General features: G+C 39.9%; 1 protein-coding gene across 1 annotated transcript; it reads left to right on the top strand.

Moving 5' to 3' along the window:
- Window positions 1-4,322: 4,322 nt before the first annotated feature.
- On the top strand, window positions 4,323-8,751 carry EMP2 (epithelial membrane protein 2). Its single transcript, XM_062503715.1, has 4 exons — window positions 4,323-4,400; window positions 6,426-6,519; window positions 7,859-8,005; window positions 8,567-8,751. The coding sequence occupies exons 1-4, from the start codon at window positions 4,323-4,325 to the stop codon at window positions 8,749-8,751; spliced, it is 504 nt and encodes a 167-aa protein (XP_062359699.1).
- Window positions 8,752-9,713: the final 962 nt, after the last annotated feature.

The raw sequence follows: 9,713 nt of genomic DNA, 5'->3' as shown, positions 1-9,713 counted from the left end.
CACGGGATGTGTTTTTGTGTGTGATATGACATAGGGAGACAATCTGGTTTTGAAACACAAGAGTTTCAGAAATGCTGGAAACCCTGACCTCGGTACCTTATTTCTCTGTGCAGTTCTGTGATGGTTGTAGTGTCTTATCCTGAATAAACGTACTTGTCTCTGCATGTCCAGGAGATTATAGCAGAGGCCCTTCTTTGCCACTTCTTCTAAAGCTCATCAGGCTCTCTCCTGTGGCAAGTGCAAACTACTGCTTCCAGAAGTCTGCATTTTACTGAAGAGATGCAAGAGAAGTGTGACTGCTGCATTTATTCTCCCATGTAAAATGGAGTAGCAATGGAGTGTTACTTCTCCACTAATTGAAAAAAATATGTGTTGTTCCTATAACTGGCCTTCTGTTTTCAGTGTGTTTTCTGTAAGTATCCTGCAGCTTAACAGCGTTTGTGGGAAACCTTATTACCACAGCAAACTTGGATGTGTTCAGTGGGATTCCTGTAACTTACTGTTTCTAGATCCAGTGGCAGTTTGCACTTTTAGCTCAGCAGTATCTGTCCACTTCTGCCTTACCCTATCCATACTTTGTGAAGTGCTATTAAATGCTGAGGCTTGCAATTGAAGGAATTCATGTTGACATCCAATGTCATCCTTACTCTAACCCCTGAATCTGTTTTTAATGGCACATATGATGAGCTAAGTCAATGATTATGTTCTCTTTTGTCGGAGCTTTGCTGGAGATTAGTACAGGGAGGTTCCTGAAATAGCTACAGACTGACAGGAGAGCTGAGCTGGAAGGAGCCTCTGGAGGTCTCTAGTGCAGGCTCTGGCTCCAAACAGGGGGTTAGATCAGGACGTTCTGGGCCTTGCTTCAGTCAAGTCAGGAAGATGTCCAAGAGTGGAGATCCCACAGCCTCATGGGCCCTGTTCCAGTACTTAATCATGCTTATTGAATATAATTAATACTTTTTTCACAATTGGAATATTCCTTGTTGCAGCTTGTAACTGTTGCCAGTAGTCTTTTCATCAGTACTTCTTTCTGAGTGGCTCCATCATCCTAAGTGTAGTGTGTCCAAAAAGCTTTTCTCCCATACTCATGTAAAAAACTACTAAAAGAATTCAAGCCACTTTAGGGAATGATGAACAATATTTGTTGCATCATCCCAATCTTCATGCCTAAAGGCAGTGTACTTAAAAGTCATTATTAACACCTTGACCTGAGAGCATGGTGTGTTTCAACTGCAAATGAGAGAAGGTGAAAAATCACTCTGCCCAGGAAACAGTTCATGGTAAATAAGAAAAGGAGCACAGTTAGCATGCAGAATAGGATGTTAATACCAAAGGTATTAGTAGGTTGATAATACCCAAGTGTTTGGTTATTAATACATTAGTAAAATAAGAATTCTGAACTTTAATGCAAACAGTGCTCTGTAACTGTATCCTTGTCTCGCTCATAGGGCGCAGAAAGGAGCTGCCTGTTCCTAGGAGAGGTTCCCAGGCAGGCTGTCCTCAGAGAACTGGGAAAGGAAGAGCTTCTTGCTCAGGGAGTAGAAGAATCTTGAGTCTGCACAGTAAGGTTTTGAATTCCAGCACTGTGTGGAGTGGAGAAGGACTAATAGCTGTTTCTGAGAGATGAAATCCAGAATCTCTGCCTAGAGAGGGAAGCAGATTCTATAGTAGTATCTGCCATATTGCTGGCTGCATCTTGGAAGAGGGGTGCTGCTCTTTGCTTCCTGCCCACAGATCACAGAGAGTTTCTCTGGAAAACCTTCCTCCCTTCATTATTCATTGTGCAGGCTGGGATGAGCCACAGAAACTCCTGGGTTTCCATGGGAAGGGAAAGTTTGTAGGAGTGATTGTGGCCTGTACACTTCTGGGATCTTGCTCAGGCATGACAGATTGGATAGCCAGTTCTTGTTGTCTTTTTCTGGTATTAATTACTTGGAAATGGTCTGTCTGCTTCTTTTCCCCCAGTGTATTTAATTCCTGTCTCCATGTGTCAGTGTTTAGCACTGTGTGCACAGAAGTTGTAGCAGTTCGTACAGGGAGCAGTTGCCAGCAAGTCAGGAGGAGGTATCTAAAGATGGTTGTTAGGAAGGGTCTTCATAACAGAAACCTTTCTTTATGCCTTTTTTTTTTTCCCCAAGACAAAACAAAAATCTCTCATTTAATCTTGGCTTTTATTTGGGTAAAACAAAAAATGTCTTCTCCTCACCAGCCATACATGTTTATCTATCCTGTCTGAAACACTGCTCTTTATGGCTGAAAACAGTAAAACAAAAACATTCACTTGATTGAAGATGAAGTGGGTTTTTCTGTACTGGCAAGTCTTGCTTTTGCAAGATTGGTTTTAATTAGGTTACATTTTTTGGTCTCTTTTACTTTATGTTACTTCATGTAATAAGATGAAATTGTATTGTTATGCTTAAAATAATACTGAGTACAATTTGGTTCTCTCTCCTTATATGGCAGATAATTGTTGCATTATTGAATGCTTAGATACCATCTGTGCAAGAAATGAACCTCAGAAAAAAAACAGCCACAAGACAAGAGGGTGCTTTGCAATGACTGGCACATATCACAATGAAAATATTTTGATGTGGCATTATGCAAACCCACAGAATATCTTCTTTTCTGTTCTTCTTCCTTTCATTCCAGCAAGGCTCGATAGAGAGCCATGAATGACATTTCTAGAAGCGGAGCAGGATTCAGAGGACCTTGAGTCATAGTGTAAAATCAGCTCAGTGGAGGAAGTTGCCACTTTGTTCTTCACTGGGGCTGAGAAGGCAGAGTTTAAGGAGAGGAAATGGGAAGGAATACACACTAGAGTAGCTGCTTCTCCTATTTTAGGGTTTGACTTGGCTTTCCCATTCAGTCATTCTAATCAGATACGGATATAAGGCTATCCACTTATTTTTCACAAAAGCACTTCAATGCTGTTTGCCTTTGAGCTTGTTATAACTCTGTACTGCAATGGAGATGGAGAAGATTAGTCTGGAACTCCTGGTCTCTATTCAGAGTTATTATGCTGTCAATTATCTTTTTGTTCAAGTTTTGCAGAGTAGTTATTATTTGCCCTGACAAGAGTGCCACTGGAGCTGCTTTAAAAATGCTGTCAGAGTAGTCCTTTTATTTTCTTTTATATATTCATGTGATTCGTTATTCCAGTAAATAGCAGTAGGAGAGAGTTAGAGTTAGGCATGAAAAAAATAATGTAAGTCTTAAAATTAATAACTGTCCTTTCTTCTGTATATTTACTGCGTTATGTGGATGGCATAATTTGACATCATAGAATGTATCCAAAGCGAAGGAAAGGGAGAAATATGCATTAATGTACTGATGGGTGACAACATGCAGATGATGTACAGAATGGTGCACCTTAACTGCAAGGATCTGCAAGACTGCAGATTCCTTATAGTATGTATTAATTGGCAAGAATTTCTGGCCAAGAAGAAATAGATATGTCAAGCAATTTTATTTTTCTGTGTATTAGTAGTAGTAGTTTTCCCTAACCTATTTGTTATGTGTCCACAGATTTCCTGGGGATTCCAGTTAAATACAGTTTCTGATTCTCTTGTACATATGAACATAATTTTTTTCACATTAGATGTGGCATTGTAATAAGTGGGTTAAATAAAGTATGAAGGTAATAGGTAGCCTACAGAGAGTATTAAGTGACTGAACATAAAATAGCTAACTGGATTATTATGTGACTAATGGGTTTATTCAGCCCTACCAGTGAGAGCAATATATTGAAGAAAATGGTAGTCCTTAGTCATTATTCAGTGGATAAAACTTACAACTGTATGTACAAAGGATGAGAGGCCTAAGGTACAACATAGGTGTTACTGAATCTAGGAGGCGGTTCTTGATGCAATTAATTCTGTTCTAGCATCCTTTGAAATCTGGTTCTTCTTTCTGTGGAAGGATGGTTGAAGCAAGACTTCACTGCAGTTAGTGGAAATATTATCATTGCACATGAGGCTGTAATTTAAAACACACTTCTCTAAAAGCCAACATGAAGGAGTTTTCCATCCTTGCATACAGAATGAAACTTCTTTGTGAGTTTATTCACTGCAGCCATCATGCTGGAAGGTTGCAAAATGCACCTTTTGGCTTCATTTCAGGTTGTGATTCATTCTAACACCCGTGATGCCAGTTAAGTATCTGTGGAGATAGAACATGTGCTGTGGACTCAAACTGCATCTGAGTGTTACTGTCTTTACAGCACTATAACTGCAGGTTGATCCACTGACAGCTCTTTAAGGTTGTTCATATACTTCCTTATATTCAACAGATTTATCTCAGCCTAAAGCCTCCCCAGAGCAAGGATGCTGATTCTCCTGGCCTTCATTATCGTGTTTCACATAACCTCAGCAGCACTGCTGTTCATCTCAACTATCGACAATGTAAGTGTCATTTCTTCTTGGTGTCTCTCAAACACCCTGAGATTTCTTTGCTTCATAATAATTGCGTTTTAGTTCTCTAGTCTTCAACTTGTTTACTGAGAGGACCTACATTTGTTAGGCACACTGGTGTCCTAAAACCTTTCTGTAACAAAAGTGCCTTGGATATGCATGTTGCTGGTGGATAAGGCTATCCATGGAATCTTGTAAACTTAAGGCAGCAGATCCTCTGCCCTGGGAGAGACTTGGCCAGAGAGGATATTTACAGGGTGGAGCCCTGGGATTTGATTCAGCTGGGTATGAAGGAGAGAGGGGGGAAATCCACTGTCCTTTTATGTCAAGTACTTGAAGTCAAACAGCTGTTGATTAATGCGTGGGGATAATTTCAGTCAAGGTATGCTTTGCCTCAGGAGTGTTTGTCCAGATGCCCAGTTAAATCATGAGAGACACCATGAATGCGTCTGTATCCATTCAGTTGAAGAAGCTTCAGCACAAAGCTTTAGAATATTTTATGTTGCATTCTTTTCAAATTTCCATTTTATTTTTGTGATCAGAAACAATTTACCCTCAGATATTTATATCTAGCTTTTAATGGAATTCTCCATTTTCTGAAACAGCCCACTATCCTGACCAGAAGTCTGTGAACTGGGATCTTTCTATGAGGTTTGATGTATGTACAGGCTTTTGATATAAAAAAATCTGCTGCTGAAAATACTGTTTAGTGAAGACCATGCTCCAAGTGAAATGATGTGTTACCCACAGCTCTTTATTGCAGAAGTGTACAAACTCAGGTGTTACATTTTAGTCAGCTGGTTGATTGTTTCATGGAAGTAGGTCATTATTTGAACACTAGAGCAGGTTGTCTTACCATTCACCTTTGAATATTTAGAAAGCAAAGACAGTGGACAAAGCAATGTAATCTTATTTCAAATTTGCTACACACAACCCAAATTATTACAGAAATAAAAGCCTATTCAGTCTGCTTTATGTCATTAGCTACTTTGGAACAATTAAAAACCTACATGGTACGACCATCTGCTATTAGATTTTATATTATGTATCTATATATTATATAGAGCTCAGTGCTGAAAAATAGCATACTGAACTTCGACTGCAAAATCCAAATAAATGGCATCCTGAAAAAGTAATTATTTTTCTTCAACCACAGTGTTCCATTTATCCATATGCCTATCACCGTAATGTATTATAGTTTTGACTGCAGTGTTGTCTGCAGAGGTGCACAGTAAGCTCTGAGGCTTCTGGAATCTCTATTTAAGCAGCTGATCCTACCAGGAATCTTATTTAAAAGTTGTATTTTGTGCAGCTCTAGTCAAAACAAAGGCCTGGGTAGCTACTGGAATGGGAATGGGTTTCCTGAGGAAATGCCACTTGTGGAGTGCTTCTCATTTTCCAGGCTACTGTAAAAATCTGCTCAGACACTGCATTTTGCCTTCAATGTTAAAACCTCAAAATGGAAATACCACAGGAGGATCTTAATTTGTCAGCAGCCATTATCTGACAGATGCCACAGTGTACCTCAGCAGAGCTACACTGCATTGAGATTAATCACTTCAGTGGCAGGAACCAGCACATCTATAAAGAATTCTGTTTCACAGCTGATGCTACTTCTTGCAAATTAGCAAATGCTGTTCCTTCAGAGAGGTGTGCATCCTAAACAGGGTCTGGGTGAACAGAGCACATCTTGTCTAGGTGTCTCAAGAAGTGAGCAATCACTGAATATATAAAATTTCTGCCCAAATGGTGGAAATCCTTTGTGCTTTGGGATGTTTAAGATTCCCTTACCTACTTCACAGAGGTCTAAAATGAAAATGATGTATGGCTAATTATATACCCTTTATTCTATATACCATGAGATCTGACATTTCATTTGAGTGATTAAGTATCAATAATGAACAGAAAACTGTTACAGCTGATATATCTGATCAGTAGACACTTGGCCCACAAAGGAGTTTTTTGGGGTTTGTTTGTTTTTGCTCCCTGTAAGAGCCCTTTACTTTTATTTTGCAGGCCTGGTGGGTGGGAGATGACTTTTCTACAGATGTCTGGAGAATGTGTGACACGAATACGAGCACCTGTATGGCTATCACTGATGAGTTCAATGGTGAGTGTCTCTCCATGCCTATGTTCCTTCAGCAGATCTGCTGAAATTGCTATTAAATTTACAGGGGCAGTTTTAAAGTTCTTCAAAAATCTGCATGTCCTAACTAGGCAGGTCTTCTAAAAACTTTAATATTGGTTTTTCATTGGAAAAGCAACTGTTCTAACAGTTTCTGTGAGAGGAAAGCAGAAGGAACTGTCATGTGCACATAAGAGACCAGAGCAAGAGAGTAAACACAAACTACTAACAATGACTGCTAACAAGTTCTTTTAAAAATTAGGTTAAAACAGTGAAGTTATCTGAAGTGATAGAAATTGCCTCAGAATTGAACTTGCAGAGAAGAACCTAAAAATACTGACTGTGTGCAAGAATGGGGGAAAAAGTGGAAGAAAACACAAGCTGGAGTTTTTAACAATGAAGTCTTAATATACAGCCTAGCGTAATATCCTTCTTTACAAAAATTGAAAGTATTCCCAAATATTCTATTTATTTTTTTACTTTCAATATACGTGTACATTAAAGAGGTAAATAATTTGAAGAACCACGTACCCACGAAGTAATTTTGTTTTCCAAGCATCAGGTTGGTTTAGGGCCCGTAATGTGCAGTGAGCTGACTGCACACAGGGTATCTCAGCTAACCCAGGTTTAAGGGTTTGCATTTGTTCTCTGTATTACTGTGTGTCCACTGCAGTCAGGTACCCACCCCGGGGAGATCAGGGGTGGCTGAGGTGTGTCTGCTGCTCCCAGAGCTCCTGCCTGCCGCGTGCCTGTGCTGAAGGAGAGGGGCCATGGGAGCTCAGCCGTGTGGCCCAGCTGGACTACAGTGGGGCTGCAGATTTACACACAGCAGCTGCATGTGCTTAAAAATGTATTGGTTACTTCAGCTCCCAGTTACTTCCCAGGGAAGTAATTGACAGCATGAAAAACCTGAAGGAGAGGAATCTTTAGTGCCTAGGGTATTTATTCTGTCAGGTTACATCTGCCTGGACAGAAATGTCTCCAGGTCCCGTGGGAGGCTGGGGTCTGCATTTGGAAGTTGTTTGGGACAGCACAAGTTTCACTGTGCTTCTAGGGACATGGATGTCAGCAAAAGGTGTAGTGTGGCAGAAGTAGTCTCTTCAGTGTTTTCATTCAGTTTGATGAGAAGCTTTAGAATTTTGACGCCAGTGGCTGTATTAATACCAAGGAAGCAGAGGAGAACCAGCCTGTGCAATGCACACACAACTGCTTTGCTGCATCTGCTGGGCTCCTACTTACACAACACGGCTCTGCCCCTTTACTCCTTGCAGGGAGAAAGCAAAGACAGAAACTATTTGTAATCAAGGCTGCTTTGTTTTTGCAGAGTATCAATCAATTCAGGCTGTTCAGGCCGCCATGATCCTGTCTACAATTTTCTGCTGTGTGGCATTTCTGGTTTTCATTCTTCAACTCTTCCGTCTAAAGCAAGGAGAAAGATTTGTGTTAACCTCTATTATCCAGCTCCTGTCATGTGAGTGATTTTTCAATGCATTTAATGATATTTTTGTGAAAGTAAGAAAGTGGGAAAAGGTTTCAAAAAGAACAAGCTGCATGAGAACTCTGTGGTGCTCTTGAGGCCATAGCTTATCCTTCATAATTGCTTAATCAGTGAACTGTTCCATTCTGTAATACATAGGCAGTTAAAGCATGGGTGTCATCACTGCTCAGGATAAAGTAATTTAAACTTTGAAATGAAAGAATTTGAGATTCTGAACTTCTTGAACACAATAAATAACTCTCTAACTGTTTCAGGCACTTTGGTTTTTATCAGTCTTAAAAACTACCCAGATGTTCAGAATCATTTTCTGTTCACTGCAAATGACACAGATACACAACAGCACTTCAAATCTAAAGCCTGTCAGATAAACTGAAAATACGTCTTGAAATGCTTCCAGGTTAGTCTGAGGATTGAAAACGAGTGTCTGCAAAGAAAGAGCATTGGTGGAAGCAGCCAACAGAAGAGACAGTGAATAGTTGTGTGTACTGATAATATTTTAAGATGCTGACCTTTATTATTTTCTTCCTCTTGCAGGTCTGTGTGTTATGATTGCAGCTTCCATTTACACAGACAGGCATGAAGACCTGCACCAGAGCCATGGATATAGAATGGAAGTTTCCAAAGGCCAATATGGCTATTCCTTTGTCTTAGCCTGGATTGCATTTGCCTTCACCCTGATCAGTGGAGTGATGTACTTAGTATTAAGGAAGCGTAAATAAATGTCAGCACCTTGTTATTTCTGTCACTGCAGTACAAAACCAAATTACAGTAATCATTTTGTATATAATCATTTATGTGGTTTTGTAGTAAAGGTATTGTTTCTCTTTAAATGTACTGTGTTCTTGATACAAAACAGAATTAAAAAAAAAGAAAAGAAAAAAAGAAGGCAGGTGAAATGCCTGGCACCTCCAGGTCAGGGGTCAGAGCAAGACAGAGCCAAGTTGTTTCTTTTACATATTTCATCATCATAAATGGTTTTCCTTTATTAGGCATTAACAGTTTGTTCCTGGCCTCTAGTAGATTACAAATAAAGCCCGTATAAATTAATTTGTAAGTAATATACTAACTGTATTCCTGGACCAGATACATCCCTTTGAGATATGCTAAATATAAGGGTGTGTAAAAAAACGAGGCCCAGGTCACAGTGAAAAATCAAACTGTTCTAAAGTCCAAAGCTGCACTCAGAGCTCTGCCCTGGCGCAGGACCAGTGTTCTGCTCTTTATAATGTGCAGTAAGTGTCATCAAGTTTTTATTAAAACCACTTGCTCTGCAAAAGTAAACAAGTCCTTTTTGTACTCCAGCAAATGTTTCTCTCGATTGTCTTTCACATGTAATTTAAGCACAGAGGGCCTTTGGTGGGAGCAGTTATCAGCCAATTCCCTGTTCAGCCTGGGCCCAGCACAGCTGGAGCAGTGAGGAACTCCCCATCCCAGTCCTGAATCCGTTCAGCTTAGCCTTGGGCAGCCTTTCTGGGAGGGAGAAAAGGGAAAAGAAAAGCATTAGTCTGCCTGCATCTGCAGTTTTCTAAGCAGACTAGTGATGAAGCAATGCCAAATTTAGGTTTTTACAGCCAAACTCAACATGTTTATTATACTGGGCTTTTATCATGTAGTGATTTCATGGTTAATGTGTCCTGTACAAAAGCATTCCCTGAGTCTGTCCATTAGGAAATTGGCCTTT

The sequence above is a fragment of the Cinclus cinclus genome, chromosome 16, assembly GCF_963662255.1.
Source record: "Cinclus cinclus chromosome 16, bCinCin1.1, whole genome shotgun sequence".
In the NCBI taxonomy this organism is placed as follows: Eukaryota; Metazoa; Chordata; class Aves; order Passeriformes; family Cinclidae; genus Cinclus; species Cinclus cinclus.
The sequence above is the reverse complement of the archived record's forward strand: the minus strand, read 5'-3'. Positions and strand labels throughout refer to the sequence as shown.

Excerpts from the sequence above, each read along its gene's own strand:
- EMP2 (XM_062503715.1), top strand. The coding sequence starts at position 4,323 with ATGCTGATTCTCCTGGCCTTCATTATCGTGTTTCACATAACCTCAGCA. Across the intron at positions 4,401-6,425 it reads TCATCTCAACTATCGACAAT|GCCTGGTGGGTGGGAGATGA; the intron begins GTAAGTGTCATT and ends TTTATTTTGCAG. Across the intron at positions 8,006-8,566 it reads TATTATCCAGCTCCTGTCAT|GTCTGTGTGTTATGATTGCA; the intron begins GTGAGTGATTTT and ends TTCCTCTTGCAG.